Here is a 16500-nt window from a genome sequence, read left to right on the forward strand (position 1 = left end):
TTCTACTTCCAATTAATTCCTACTAGGTAATCATTTCATATACACTTCATCCATACTTTCAACTTGTATTTTATCAATATTTCTGGAGCTGATAGTGTTAAGGAGTCTTAGTGCTACACCCTCATGAGCAGTGCCCAACACCAATCCTTACAGTGAAGCTTTTTCAGTCATTTCTGGGTTGTCTAAAACCTATTCTCTAGAGCAGGGGTCCTCAAACTGAGGCCTGCAGGCCGCATTAAGTGGTGTGATTGTATTTGTTCCCGTTTTGGTTTTTTACTTCAAAATAAGATATATGCAGTGTGCATAGGAATTTGTTCATAGTTTTTTTTTTTTTTTTTTTGACTATAGTCCGACCCTCCAACGGTCTGAGAGACAGTGAACTGGCCCCCTGTTTAAATAGTTTGAGGACTCCTGCTCTAGAGAATTCCTCAGGAAGGGATCATGGCAGCAGTATTCCCTGAGTACTTCCGTGATCATAACTGTTTATCTGTGGTTTTTGAGAATCAGTTTGATTGGATACAATATCTATCCTTGGCTCAAGTTTTCTTTGCTTGAGTATCTTAAATGTGTTGCTCAATTGTTTTCTCATAAGGCGTTGCTGTCCATGGCAACCGATGCCGTATTAGTTACCTCTTACTGCATAACAGAGTATTCCAAAATTTAGCAACTCGAAACAAATTTGTCATCTCTTGATCTCTGAGGGTCAGGAATTTGAGAATGGCTTAGCTGAGGCGGCTCTGCTTCCTCTGGATGCTACCTCACTCAGTCGTGGAATCTTCTATCTCCCTCACTGCGATGTGTACCCTCTGCCTGCTTTGGAGGCCACTCTCAGTTTTTCTCAGAATGGGAGTCTGCCCTATGGAAGGGCATCTTTTCAATAGGTATTTATGAGATCCTTAATGGCTTATGTGGCACAGCTCCCTCTGCTGACTGGGAGGTTTCCTGAGAGCACACTCAGGAGCACACCTGTCAAGAGAAAGAAACCAACTGGGCAGAAAGGGATGAGCTGTGGCAACATTGCAACACGGACTTCAGCTGACCAAAACAGGAGCTTGGGAGCTGGGTCAGCCCTTCAGATTGCCCCAGCTGCTACAAGTTGGCCAGGACTTTGGACCCCTACCTCATCCAGTCCTTGGCGTATTCCTTCTTCCCACACTGATTGGCCCTGCCACCTCTGTCCTGTGTCAAAGTCCCATACATGCGTGGGTAGATTCTCAGCTCATTTGTCTCTCCCAGCATCAGTCCCACTCTACCACTGCAGCTTCATAGTAAGTCCTGGCATCTGGCAGGACAGTCTTCTCCCTGAATTCTTCTCCATTTGGCTTTTAACTTTGCCTTTTCCTGTAAATTTTAGAATGAACTTATTAGCACTGGTTTTCACACAAATAAAAATGGTGATCCTGGAGAAGAATTGCCTACCAAAACAGATTTCACACGAAGAAATCAGGTTGTGAAGGAAGTAAATGCTTTCTAGAACTTCATTTTACTGCCTCATAAATATATATATATACACATTAGGATTGCAGATTTAGGAGAAAAAACAAGCTGACAACCTAAATTTAAATTTCAAATAAATAACAAATACCTTTCTTTAGTATAATTATGTCCCACATATTACAGGGACCTAATTGTACTAAAGAAAAGTATTTATTTCCCAGAAATTCAAACTTAACCGGGCATCCTGTATTTTATTATATCTTTATTTTTTATTAAATCATAGCTGTGTACATTAATGCAATCATAGGGTACAAGGTGCTGGTTTTATATACAGTTTGAAATATTTTCATCAAACAGGTTAACATAGCCTTCACCGCATTTTCTTAGTTATTGTGTTAAGACATTTATAATCTATACTTAGTAAATTTAACATGTACCCTTGTAAAATGCACTGTAGGTATTTTATTATATCTTATCACTCCAATATACATTCACATACACACACACTAAATACCATTTTACCTGTTTTTCCCTAAACCCTCTATTTATGAGACAACAACCTTGCTTAGTGTAATATTACTAACCACAATATTTTTTAAGAATGTGTCACTCAAATTAGATAATAGAGTTCTGTACTTCTTTCATAGAAAAAAATGAAATAGAAAAACAATATATGGGTTTTGGGGTGTTTTTTTTGTTTGTTTGTTTTGTTTTGTTTTGTTTTTTACAGTTTTTGGCCTGGGCTGGGTTTGAACCTGCCACCTCTGGCATATGGGGCCAGCAATATATATTATTTTTGGAGACAATTCCTTTCCATGTGAAATGCGCAGGCTGAAATAGAGCAAAATAAAGATCCCGTATCCCCACAAGTTCAGAGCTCAGCCCTGCTTCTTAGACCTCGCCAAAGGGCCCACCCTTTGAAATCCAGAAAGTATTTCTGCAAGTCTCAGCCTCAGATAGGAGTTTTGTAAGGTCAATGAGCAAACTCACCTAGCGCTACCGGGAGGACACTTCCCGTGACACCAACAGCGGTTCCCATTCTCCCCTTGAGCAGATCTTGCGAAAGCTGAAGGGCTACGACTCCTACAACACCATCCTGCTGCCTCCCCGCAACCCAGGGGAGAAGCTGCCCCCGGAGGTGTATGAGTACTTTAAGGAGATAAAGAGGTCAAGAGAGGAACAGATGAAGGCAAAATTTCTGGAGAATCTGGCGCAGGATAACGGTGAGAACTCAACATGGGGAACCATGGCCCAAGCACTGCCCCGGCCTCTTTGAATCACTTAACCCTGCTGTGTACCTGCCAGGTGCCCAGGAGAGGCCACGTGCCTGGTGTGTTTTATTTCTAATCCTTACAAAATAGGTCCTGTTATGCTTCTTTCATGGATGCAGAGGCTGAAACACATTCTGCTTTCAGTAGAATCCAGTAGGGAATTAAGTCTTAAAAACAGCTGGTATAGATGATGGAAGACATGCTGGACTCTGCTAGGGGCTTTGCACACACAGATGGGAAACTGCAGCGAACAGAAGGCAAGGTCCACACCTCCTGTGGGTGCACTGGGGTAATGCATCAGGCAAGGTAAAAATCGGAACCCCAAAAGAGATAGGAGGTGGGAGTTCACACAAGAAAAAGGCCAGCCCTCCCTGGGCCTCAAGGCCAAGGCCCAGCCACAAGGGGCACTGAGCTCTCATAAGCACACCCTTTCTAGCCCAGCAGCCCCAAGTTGTCCCATCGTCTGCCAGGGACCTCTCTTGTATGCCTGAGTGGGAAGGTTCCTGGCTGACTGTGGGACTGTGTGGCTTTTCTCTGCCCTTTTTCTGCAAACATGCCTCCCTCTTCTTTCTTGCTGTCTTCTGTGGAACAGTCATCACATGGCAATTATTTTCTTCATACCTGCCTCTCCCATTAGCCAAGCACCCCCATAAAGGCAGTGATCTCATATTCCCCACTTGTAAGTCCAGGGTGTGGAACAGGGGCTGAGACATAACAAGTGACTGGTGAACAGTGCTAGAGGGGCAAGGGCATTAAAGATTGAATGGAGTCCTTTCTCCTGTCCTTGGGAGTCTCGCTACCTCTCAAAGAAAGGAAAGCTAATCAGAAAATCCTGGTTTGGCCTAAATGGAGAAGATAATAGAAGCAGGCTGCATCCCACCCATCCTCCTGTCTTGTTCCTTGAGCATGGTACTAGGCTCAAGGCACGGTAGTAGGCAGCTAGGGCTGCCATACAGATACCACAGACTGGCTGGCTTAACCAACCGGAATTCTGTTTCTCACAACCCTGGAAGCTAGAAGCCCAAGATCAAGGTGTCAATAGAGCTGTCTTTTTCTGAAGCCCTTCTTCTTACAGATGGCTGCCCTCTCCCTCGGTCTTCACAGGGTCCTCCCTCTGTAATCTCTTATAAAGACACCAGTCCTTTGGATTGGGACCCACCCATATGACCTCATTTTACCTTAATTACTTTTTTCTGGCCCTATCTCCAAGTAGTCCCATTCTGACATGCCTGGAGCCTTAGGATTTCAACATGTGAATTAGAGGGGGACGAGGTACAATTAAGCCCATAACAAGCATCCACTGTGTTGCAAGCACTGAGCGAAAATGCTGGAGAAAGAGTCTATGACACGAGGCCACTGCCTTTGATTCAGGAAGGAGGTGGGGGAAAGATACTGAAAGTCAAAGGGACGGCCCAGTGGCGTAAGGCAGTAGGCTTCATGGGGCTTCCCTACATAAAGCACCTTGTAAGGACAGAGAAGGGCTTCATTGCTCTCCCCGATGTCCTTACACATCGGGGTTGTACGTTCACTCTTCCTTTTGTTCCAATGGAAGATGGTCTAGAGCCAGGACCAGTCGGTCTTGAGGGACCCCAGGAAGGCTCACAGTCTGCTTCTCACCAGCACTCCCTGAACATCTCCTCACTCTGCTCTCGTGCTATTCATGGTCCTTCTCCATTCCCCTGACCGTGTCCAGGCAAGGCCTGCAGCCCTCAGCACATTCCACCATTCACAAGAGAGCTGTAGCCTCTCGGGGCTCAGATCCAAATTCTAAACAAAGAGGGGGTCACCTTGTGCAGTCCCAGCCCTCTACATCCCTAAAATACTACAGACTAGGGACAACGAGGAGGTGTTGGGCCAACCTACTGGTAGCTGTTCCTAACAACAATGTGGGGAAAGTTCATGGGGGACGGCAAACTACAATTCAGCACGTTCAAAATGACCTCAAGCTTTAGTTATGAAAAATTAAAAATCAACCGGAGAGCTATGAAATTCAGCGTAATTCCTCTGTTATCATTTCTTCATCTAGCCCTATCTTTATTTACAGCTAAATTTTATCATTTGGGACTCTTTTGAATTTTCCCAATTTCCTAAGCAAATGCATAATTTGGGTATTTAAACAAACTTTATGATGGAGAAACACTATGCAGAGAGACGCTTACATAACAGCCAACTGACTGTGCTACTGGTGTGTTGGGGTTGGGTCGTGCAGGGTCACAGAGCCAGAATAGTCATTCTCCTCTGTCTTCCTTTCCTTTTCTGCCCCCATTTCCCTTGTGCCCCCCCAACTCTTCCCTCTTCCCTTTGCTCCCAGCAGAAGATGAAGATATTCCCACATCAGATCAGGGAACCTCTGTGAGCACAAAGAGGACGTCACTCAGCCAAGGGATCTCTGTCACATCCAACCTGGAGCACGTCCCTAGGGTCGAGTCTAAGACCTACCCCGATGACGATGAGGACGAGGAAAGCGTAGAAAAATTAATGTTTCAAAGTAACCAAGCATTTTAATCTTTGGTACCAGTTATCTCTAAGCAGAAATGGGAAATCTATTTGGTAGATTTCCAAATGGATTTGGAATAAACTGTTGCCTTTCTCCGTAAAGTGCCTCCTGCCCCGCCACACACACCTGCCCTCTGGAGGAGCACTTCTCCCCCCGACTCTCACTAGGAACTAGCATGGTGGCCTGCTGATAAGCTCAGAATATAACATATTCTTGCCACCATCATGTGCATTTTAGCTAAATTAAGTGTGAATCTGGAGGCCTGAATCTTCGGCACTAAAATTCCAGCAGACCGGGAGGTGTTTAGAGAAACATTTCAGAGGGCAGGAGGCATTCTTCCCAGGGTGCCCCCCGTTGGTCCATTAGGAAAACCTCCTCTTGACCTGCCAGCACAGTGGGCCCATTTTCTGGCAATTATTTACCCTGAGTTGCATGAGATATTGAAACTATATTTACAAAATTGGATTCAAAAAAAGTGGGTTCACAGGGGCCATTTGTTTGCCAGTCAGTAAACCATAATAAAGTATAAGAGACCTTGTCAGGTGCTCCCCTCAGGGAATAGGAATCATGGGCAAGACTAATGAGATCTTTAAAGGGTTTGGTTAAGTTGTCATCCTTCACCCTGGTCAACCACGTGAGCAAATTAAGGCAGGAGAACCTGATGGCAAAACTGGGATTAAAGATGGAATTTCCCGGCTCCTTGCCTTGTGTTTAATCCTCCCTGGCTCTACTGACCCAAGTGGCTCCTGCTTTCTCACAGCAGCCTTCCCACCCCACACAGCCTGGCTCTGCTCCCCATGCCTGGGCCCTCTGAGAGCCAACCCCACCGCAGTGCTTACAATGGGTAAACCTGGGAGCCATCTAAATGCCCATCAGCAGTTAAATTGTGATGAACCACACAGTAGGAGTTATTTAGCAGCTATTTCAAAAGAATGAGCTAGATTTATATCTCAGTAAATAGATGTCCGAGATATATTGTATAAAAAAAGCAAGTTACAAAACAAAATTTAAAGTGTGAGCCTGGTCCTGTATTGAAACACGGAACATGTTTGGGGTCACCGTGTGTACTTGGCTGCACACCACTCTGCATCCTATATGTATTGCTTTTTTTGATTATAGACATTTGTCTAGGCCAATACTTTTTATCCAAATCACCATGTGTTAAATTTTTCCCATAAAAGACCAAACAGTAAATATTTGGGGCTTTGTGAGCCTTATTGTCTTTGCTACAAGCCTTTGTAGCATGGAAGCAGCCAAAGATAATATGTCATCAAAGGGGTGTGGCTGTGTTCCAATAAAACTTGATTTACAAAAACATATCCCAGGACAGATTTGGCCTGCGGGCTGTAGTTTACCAGCCTGTGATAGCTAAGTCATTATTTTAATCACTACTGTGTATTGACTCTTTAACATTTCCCTAAATGTTGCAAATTCAGCTAGTTCCTAATATTTTCCCACCATAAATAGTCTCTTTCCACAACTGCCCTTTCTTTTATTCAGCAAAAGATATTCCCCCAAATATAATTAAAGTCAAAGAGTATTTTTGTTTTTATATCTTAGTAACTACAGACAAATTATTAGCCCAAAAGGGCATTCTCATACGTAACAAACAGGCCAGGACTGCTGCAACATTTGCTGTGGTATTTAAAAACTCATTCCCATTTTCACCAGTACCCCTGTAAAGTCTTGCTATATGCACACATGCACTCACATGTGCATACACACTTTTTTTTTTGGAGACAGAGTCTCACTCTGTTCTGTTGCCCTGGGTAAAGTGCCATGGCATCATCATGGCTCACAATAACCTCAAACCTCAGCCTCCCAAGTAACTAAAACTATAAGTACCTGCAACCACTCCTGGGTATTTGGGCGGGGGGGTTCCTATTTTTAGTAGAGATGGGAGTCTCACTCTTGCTCAGGTTGGTCTTGAACTCCTAAGCTCAGATAATCTACTCACCTTGACCTCTCAGTATGCTAGGATTACAGGCATGAGCCACTGTGCCCAGCCCATACACACATATTTTTAACTTACAGCTGACAAGATTCAGAGCTTGGATAGCCAATCCGCTGAAGAAGTTGGAGAGGTAGAAAACAACCCAGTGAGCAGGGCAATCGCTCGCCACCTGGGCATCGACATCTCTGCAGAAGCCCGTTTGGCCAAGAACCAGAAAGGCATCGCCATTATCATCCATGGGACGCCCCTGTCAGGTATGCGATAATTCTCAAGGGAGGTTAAGTCAGGAGTGCCATGTCACCTCCATAAACTCTGTCGCTTTCAGGGTGGCAACATCACATCAATTGTGTGGTCATGGCAGACACTAATGATCTTATCTGGGAAACACAGCATAGCAGAGTAATTACAAGGCTGGATCCCAGAGCCAAACAGACCTATGTCAGATCCTAACACTGCCATTTATAGACAGGTGCACTGGAGAAAGTTAAGTTTGCCATGCTCAGTTTCCCTGTCTTCAAAATGGCATAAGAATATCTGTTTTAGACAGTAGTCACGAGAATTAAATGAGAACATTTATATAAAATACATATCCCACCCACCTAATAAATACCCAAAGAAAACTCTCTTGTTATTATCATCACTATTACTACAATGACAATTGCCGTTCATAATTATAACCATGTCTGGAGTTTGAATCCCCATTGAAAAAGACTCCAATCACATGCTGTGTGTTCTCAAGGAATATTTTTCTGTCAACCAGTCAAAGAGTGAGCCATCCTTTATCAAGAACCCTTTATTGGCTCCAAAATTACATTTGCTAACTTCATCAAAAAACCAAAGGAGCAAAACCACAAGACCTTCAACTCGTGTAGTGATTCACAGTTTACAGAGCTCCTTCCCATCCATTTGTCCATTTGAACTTCTCAACCAGAAGAGAGTTTGATAGCCCCACCTCACAGGAAGTTAATGTTTGGAGAAATTCAAGGACATCTGCCCAAGGTCACCCAGTTAGTAAGTGACAGAGCATAGGGACCCTGGGAAGATGCCCTGCAACCTCTCTTAGTTTCAGCTTACTTGAAGAAGGGCAATGAAACCTTTTTCAGATCCAATTACTGTCACTCATACAGGCAACATTTATGGGGCATTTTTTTTTTTATTGTTGGGGATTCATTGAGGGTACAATAAGCCAGGTTACATTGTATGGGGCATTTTCGATGTTCTAATCACTGGGAAGCTCCAGGAATCTAAAAATGTCACAATCCATTCCCTTTGAAGAACCTTTCCTTGAGAAGTCATAAATCAGAACCTAAATGGTGGAAGGCCAGATTTGGGAGCAAGAGATAAAAATCAAACAAGGCAAATAAGAACATAATTTAAATCAATATCTTGAAGACCCCACCGTGTGCAGCAACTCATGCCATTTTTGTGTTTCCTGAAAGAACTGAAAGGGAAGGTCCGTTGACCAGGAGACAATGAAGGCAGCTAGAGACTTAGCGGTGAAAATGCACTGACTTGGAAGGAGCTTGCCAGCCCCATTCTAAGGGAGGGTTCAGTCACAGTTACATCTGCAGATGAAAAGTATACCCAAGTGCAGAGGACAGCAGTAATATTCTCGGCATTTTTATGGAGCCTTACAGTTCTCTAGGAGTCTTCATGAAGACTGTTCACTTAGTTATTTTGCCCTTTTTGTTTATGGATAAGTTAGCACATATAATTTTTGAAAAAGTAAAAGACCCTTTTGTGTATGATGTATATGCCAAGAGATGATCCCCAAAGTGTTAAATTGCTGACCCCACAGATCCAGAGTTAAGGGGAGGGAGGACACTTCATCTTGGATTCGTACGTTCCTGAGTTATTTGAGCATGTGTTCTTTTCATAATTTAAAACATTAAAATATTAGAGGAAAACCTAAGACATTAAATTATTTTAAAAGAGAGGGAAAAGCAGGTGCAAACCCTTTGACCTGGCAATGTTACTTCTAAAAATTTCTTAGGAAAATAATGAGGGGCAGCGCCTGTGGCTCAAAGGAGTAGGGTGCCGGCCCCATATACTGGAGGTGGTGGGTTCAAACCCAGCCCTGGCCAAAAAAAAGGAAAATAATGAATGATGTGGACAGAGATTAACTGCAGCACTGTTTACCAGAATTTAAAATGTGGGAGCAATTGAAACATCCGGCATAGGGAACTGGTTAATCAAGTCACAGTACAGATAGTGATCTTTTTATTAAATTTTAATTAATATACATAATATTTATACATTTGTGTGGTCTGGAAAGGGTAGAGAAGATCAAGAAAAATTAGTGAATGGGGACAAACATACAGTTAGATGAAAGGAATATGTTCTAATTTGTTCTAATAGGCTAACCCTATCTAACAAAAATGTACTATATATTTCAAAGTAGCTAGAAAAGAGGACTTGGAATGTTCCCAACATGTAGAAATGATAAAAATTGGAGGTGATGGACACCACCCTGACCTCTGGCTGGGGTTTCCTCCTCGCTGCATCAGTGGGGGGAACTGGGGCCAGGCCCACCACCCTGACCTCTGACTGGGTTTCCTCCTCGCTGCATCAGTGGTGGAACTGGGACCAGGCCTACCCCCCTGACCTCTGGCTGGGGTTTCCTCCTCGCTGCATCAGTGGTGGAACTGGGACCAGGCCCACCCCCCTGACCTCTGGCTGGGGTTTCCTCCTCGCTGCATCAGTGGTGGAACTGGGGCCAGGCCCACCTCCCTGAACTCTGGCTGGGGTTTCCTCCTTGCTGCTGCCACCTCTGGCTACACGAGAGACTTGGAAGCAGCATCCTCAGAGAGATCTCTTTACCAGGACCTGTGTTGTAGAGACTTCTTCTGTCTAGGACACTGAGCAAATGAGAACCACGCAATTCAACCCCCTGGCCCTTTTTACAGGAAAGTCAGCCACCGCAGTCAGCATGGCCAAGTACTACAACGCCGCCTGCTTGAACATCGACTCCGTCGTGCTGGAAGCCATTTCCGACAGCAACAACGTCTCAGGCATCCGGGCCCGAGAGCTCTGCATCAGGGCTGCCATCGAGCAGTCTGTGAGGGAAGGAGAGGAGTCTGGTAAGGGCCCATTTCCCCTGGCTTTGTGTCCACAGGTCACCAGCAACCCCACTGGTAATGCCCATCTTCTCTGGTCCCCCCAAGCTGGCCTCCCACAGGCTGGCTGAAGGCTGGCTGCCAGCATGCTCCCAACTTGGTGGCCTGGAGAAGAATTCTTCTTACCAAGCATGGCTGGGCTCCTGCCCTGCCTGATACAGGTGTGCCCCTGGCACTTTAGGGAACGGGACGATGAGTAGAATACAGCCTGCACCTGTGGCCTGTGGGGACCGACAACCCAGGGGAGGCAGACATGGGCTCGTGCACGGCAGAGGAAAACAATGTTCACAGCAGTACTAACCCCTGTGAAAGAGAAAGATCAGGACGAGTGGGTTCCAAAGGGTGGTTTGAGTATGTTTTCATGGAAATGGGCTTGGAGGAAGCAGGAGAATGTTAATGGGCTTAAATGGGGATGAGGACAGTCCAGACCAAGAAAGCAGGGAAGCTGACAGCAGATTAGGGGTAGGAAGGCAGGTTGACGCCAATCATATTTGACCAAGGCTAGAAAGTCAAGGCTAAGAATTGGGGGGTTATTTTGAAGGAAAAGGGTAGTTGGGGCAGTTATCACACTATAGGTCAGAAAGTCACAATAGGAAAATGGGGCTTGGTAACATCTTGTCAAAGAAGCCTGGGCCTGGGCCAGCTGTGTAGTGGAGAGTTGAAGTGGTGGGAAGCATTCAAAATGGCCGTGGCAAGATTTCTAGCCATAGACACCAAGAGGAAAGTGATGCCGTGTACCAAGATAGGAACACAGGAGAGAGAGAAAGTTTGCTGGAGGAGAAAACGAATTGAGTTTTTGTATCCCATAGTTGTGAGTTGGGAATCCTGGCTCCATCAGGTCATCTGAGGACCTGCTGGGCAGGAGAGCAGCTGCTCAATGGGAAAATACGTTGGGTACTCAGAGTGGAGCCCTCTTTATGTCAGTAGTCATGACAGTATGACATAGTTCCTAAGAGTACATCCAGCCTCCTAGTTGATGCAACTGGCTGGGGTTCTCAGATTGTCCCCTCCCCACAATGCCTCTACATGGGACGCGTGGGGAAATGGAGGACTCTTAGCTAGGAAGATAAGAGAAAACGGTCTTTGGTGGGCAGCTGTGTCATAATTCTGGTTCTCTTATATTGTTTGTTTCCTTTTCTATAAAATGAACATTTTGTAGTGATCTGTGGAGCCTTGTTCACGTCCTGTGCCAAATGGAGGTTTTCAGCTCGTGACCTGAGAAAGTACCACCAACCTAGAGACAGTTGGGGAAGTCTTCCTCAGCAGAGTGACAGGTGCACGCCACTGGGTAGATGAACCAGCCCAGAGAGTCCCAGGATGAGTCAGGAGGGATGGAACCTTAGAGAGCAGTTACATGTAGAAGGAGGAGATGGAGGAGAAACCAGGGAGGATGAGACAGCAAAGCAAGGGTCACAGGGGCAGAGGACTCATCAGGAAAGTCGTACTTCAGGAGAGCGAGGGGCTCAGGGCATGCACAGAGGCCAGGCCGGGGGCCCCTCTCCTCACCGCCCTCATCTCTAGTCAACACCCTCTTTATCCTACGTATTTTACTGTCTGCTTCCGCACATCCACCTGCCCCCACCCCCACAGAGTGCAAGCTGCAGGGACAAGGATTTGTGTGAATTTCCCTCCCTAACATCTTCCCAGCACCTGGAACAATGCCTGAAACACAGTCAACCCATTAATATAAAAATTATTGAATTGGGCGGAGCCTGTGGTCTAGTGGGTAGGGCACCAGCCCCATGTTCCAAGAGTGGCGGGTTCGAGCCCGGCCCTGGCCAAACTGCAACAAAAAAATAGCCGGGCATTGTGGTGGGCACCTGTAGTCCCAGCTGCTTGGGAGGCTGAGGCAAGAGAAACGCCTAAGCCCAGGAGTTAGAGGTTGCTGTGAGCTGTGATGCCATGGCACTCTACTGAGGGTGATAAAGTGAGACTCTGTCTCTACAATTAAAAAAAAAAATGTATTGAATCAATAAACACACAGAATCAGAGACGGCTGAAAGCTCAAATAGCCCCAGCCCCCAACTGGAGCACTGCTGTGTTCCTCAGTCGGGGAGCCCTTTCCATGCAGCAGGTAGCCCCCACCTACATTCACTGTCTGCTGTGGAGTCACCAGGCTGCAATCAAGTGGCCCATGAAATCCATACCTTCCTGTGGCCCATAGCAGCCACCAGGCACTGGGCTGCCAAGCACCTGCCTGTGACAAGTCCAAAGGGGCGGGCTGCATGACACACTGGGATCTGGAAGATTCAAGATGAATACAGACTAAAGTAGCCTAGTCATTTTCTTTAAAAATTGTTTGCATGTTGAAATGATCACATTTTGAATATATGAGATTAAATAAAATATATTATCAAAATTTTTTTTACTTCTATAATGTGGCTACTGGATATTTTTCAATTATATACATATATGGCTCACATTGTATGACTGTTGGGCTGACCTGGTTCAGACTGCTATTTCAAGAAATTGGGCACAGGCTTGGTGCCTATAGCTCAATGGTTATGGCACCAGCCACATACACTGGGGCTGGCGGGTTCAAACCCAGCCCAGGCCTGCTAAACAACAATAACAACAACAAAAAAAAAAATAGCCAGGCGTGGTGGCTGGTCCCTGTAGTCCCAACTACTTGGGAGGCTGAGGCAAGAAAATTGCTTAAGCCTAAGAGTTTGAGGTTGCCATGAGCTGTGATGCCATGGCATTCTACCAAGAGTGACAAAGTGAGACTCTGTCTCAAAAAAAAGAAAAAGGAAAAAAAAGAAAGAAATTGGGCAGTGAAGGAAAAAGAAAAAGTGACATCATGGTATCCTGAAAGGAATCTAGAAAAACTGGGTTTGGGGATAAGGAGGAGCGATGCTATGGACAGGGAAAGGGCACAGGCACGTGGAGACTGAAAGATTGCACACAGGTGGTGAAGGGCGAGGATGATGGAGTGGGCAGGTATGAGCACGACAGGAAGCTGGACTGTCATGTTCAAGGCCAGAGGCTTGATTCTGAAGAAAGGGGCAGAGCCTACAGGGATTCAAGGGATGAGCACAGGACCAGCCAGGTCTGTAATTAGAGCAGAACTTGAGTGTAGCTGTTCCATCCATGGCTCGGCCTCTTCACTCCCCATCTGTGCAGCGAGGAGTCCTCATATTTCTCATCTGCTCCTGGGGGGAGGGAGGCTGGAACAGCATGAAAAGATAAAGTAGAGTAAGTTGCAGCATCAACTCTTGAGGGGATTCTGTGGACTTATTTGCTGAAATGGTCGATAGGGAATAATGAGTCTTAATGAGCCTCCCTGAGCGCTAGAGAAACATGGAAGCTACTTAGCGTACATGCCATCACCGCATCGTAGGGTGCCACGAGTCTGCTACACCCCTGTTTTCCTCCAGGGTCACATGGCACATCCTCGAAGAATAGGAGCCCCAGAGGACAGGATGAGACAGGACTTGCTGTTGTGGGTGGGGGTGAGTATTAGGAAACCAGGAGGCTGGGAGGTGGCAGGAATCGACCACAAAAGCCAAAGGCAAGGGGTTCCCTGAACAGCCCTCACCGAAACCCTTTTAAATACTGACATCGTCCATGATTTTGGAAGGGAACTTCTTGGTGGGAGTTCTTAAGGGTGAGGATCTGATTGGAAATGGGGCTTTTTTTTTTTTTTTTTTTTTTTTTTTGCATCATTTGCCAAAAGATGCTCTGTTACTACTTGGCTGTTTGTTCATTTGTGTGGCTCTGCTTAGGAGGCAGAAAATGCCCTGCCCAAGCTACTTGTCAGCCTCACCAGTGCCTAAAACCACGAAAGGGCAGGTGATGGGTTACCACAGCAGGGCTGTAGTGTAGCCTCAGTTTCAAAAAGTGTTTCCCTCTGGGCTAGAAGAGGAAGTGAGTGCAGGCTAGCCTGTGATCTCCTAGCTAGAGGAGCACTGCAGAGCCCAGGACTCCAGGCCATGCCCTCCATGACCCTTCACCAGTCCTGGGGGACAGAGCCTCACCCAGTCAGCTACAGATGGAGATGGCTTTGTATTCCTCAACAGAATCCCACAGCACTGCAGTGTGCCATCCCCACTGTCATTTTTTTATTCTCCTTAGGTGACTTTTGATAAAAACTCACTCTCTCCTTATAGCTCAGGAAGCTTCTGTGGGTCCAAGTGTCACAGGACAAGTGCGACTAAGCACTGAGACCTTGGGCAAGTTTACCTCAGAAATCACTCTGGTGGCCCCAGAATCTAAACCTGGGAAGAGCGTACGTGGGAGCGTGATGGTCAACAAGAGCAAGGCGGAGAGCCATGCCTCTGGGTCGCAGAAGCAGCATCACCCGCACCAGTCGGAAACGCCACAGGTACAAATCAGGGCTCCCCAGCAGGGTTGGGCTCCTTCCACCTTCTCAGCATCCTGCTGCCAGGCCAGTGCCTTTTGCTCCTACAGGTGTCCTCACCGAAAGGGCCTGAGCACTGTCCCTGCACCACCCCAAAAGGCATGTCCACCCAGCCTTTCATGTTATAAGTGCTGGGCTAGGTGCTGTTGAAGTAAAGATAGAGAAAAATTCCTGCACTGAAGCTGCACTAAGAGTCTGACGAAGGAGAGAACCACACTAGCAAATATTTGCAATATTATGAAATTAGTAACAAAAGAGGTGTTAGGTTGAACCATAGAAAATTGCTGAAATTCAACAAGTTCGGAAGTCCATAGCAGCAATTTCCTATGACTCAACCTAATACTGAAGGAATGTTTAGGATGAAAACATTAATATAAGTCGCAGAAGGGCTGCCCAGAAGTCTTGGAAAGTTGGGAGTCACAGAGTTTGAGCAACGTGCCAAGGGACTGAGAAATCCTAATAGATTCCCTGTGCTGAAACCAGAGACAAGGCAGAAAGATGAGTAATGAGTTGGAGGTGGAAAGGTGAATCAAGTCAGGGCAGAGTTTTAAGATGTTTGAAGGAGAAGGAAAAGAGTGGTAGTTAGAGGGGAAAACCCAGCATCAGGAGAGTCCATTCTTAGAAAGGAGGTAGAGACACAAGCAGGCCTATAAAAAATGGAGCTCCTGGAGGTGTCTAAGGTGATGATCCACCCAAGAGGGAATGAGATTCTGGGAAGAGAGAAAAGGTAGGATTGAGCTCAAAGGAGAAGGGAGCTGGCTTCCTTTGGTAAAGGTAAAAACAGATACAGCTAATGGTGGGAGAAGCAGGGTGGAAAATGGAGGTTGGAGAGGACATTGTCCCATGGCTCTATGATACCTGCACAGTCATTTGTGGGAAGCAATGAGGAGGTTAGGGTTGCAGAGCAGGCTTGAGTACAGTGGCAAAGCACTGATGTCTCCACTGCAGTGAATAGAGCCAGAAATTGGTGATAGCCAAAAAATAGTTGAGAATGGTGATGGCCCAATCAAGACTGGAAACCTGAAAACTGAGATTTCTTGACGTGGTCCCTGGGAGCTCTCTCATCCAGAGGTGGAGGGAGAAGTTGTCATCTCTGAAGATGAGTAGATATACCCAGAACAGGGGAAAGGAGGTGTGGGAAGCCCAGCCTAGGTAGAGAAGGAATTGAAAAGAGGACATAGAATGGAAGGAACAGGAAGAGTTAAGGGTCTGTGGATCTTGTTACAGTCTGAGCATGCTGCAGGGGCCATGACAGGTGGACACTGGACAGGGCAGATGGGCAGAGTGGAGTCATAGGTCTTCACAAGAAAGGAGACCTGCGAACTGGATGGGACAGGTGGGTGGAATTTTTAGATCCGTGTGGGAAAGAAGGCCCACGTGTTAGACAGAGCAAGTGGATCGTGTGGAGGTGAAGGTCTGCATGGAGCATCCCTGGTGGCTGACTTCACGCCAAATGATGTCTCTGATCTTCCCTTCAGCACATTCTTCTAACACCTTGAAAATGGGGACCATCAACTCATTTTCTTTTGGAGTACCATGCTATTAACCCTCTTTCCCAAGATCTGATACAATATTCTTTAGACAGACATTTACAGATGAACTAAAATTCACATATTTGTTACCAAACAGGATGTTATGGGGAGTCATTTCTTTGGTTTGGTTCTGTCCATATGGGCAGTGAAGTCAATCTTTTAAGAATTCTTCAAAGACAGCAGAATATTCCAATTCAGACTCCAAACTCCTTTCAATAAAAAGGAAACTTAGGGCAGTGCCTGTGGCTCAGTCAATAGGGCGCCAGCCCCATATACCAAGGGTGGCAGGTTTAAACCTAGCCCTGGCCAAAACTGCAACAATAAAATAGCCGG

The 16500-nt window shown here is 45.9% G+C and overlaps 1 protein-coding gene across 4 annotated transcripts in view; it reads left to right on the forward strand.

Moving 5' to 3' along the window:
• The window catches only part of HYDIN (HYDIN axonemal central pair apparatus protein), a 362157-nt gene that overhangs the window by 253893 nt on the left and 91764 nt on the right, over positions 1-16500 (forward strand). For all 4 annotated transcript variants that reach the window (XM_053606972.1, XM_053606955.1, XM_053606945.1 and 1 more), the window contains 5 exons: positions 2492-2660; positions 5023-5196; positions 7240-7413; positions 10066-10239; positions 14385-14599. In XM_053606972.1, the coding sequence (XP_053462947.1) occupies positions 2492-2660; positions 5023-5196; positions 7240-7413; positions 10066-10239; positions 14385-14599 (906 nt within the window). The remainder of the gene's footprint in view (positions 1-2491; positions 2661-5022; positions 5197-7239; positions 7414-10065; positions 10240-14384; positions 14600-16500) is intronic.

The sequence above is a fragment of the Nycticebus coucang genome, chromosome 2, assembly GCF_027406575.1.
Source record: "Nycticebus coucang isolate mNycCou1 chromosome 2, mNycCou1.pri, whole genome shotgun sequence".
Lineage (NCBI taxonomy): Eukaryota > Metazoa > Chordata > Mammalia > Primates > Lorisidae > Nycticebus > Nycticebus coucang.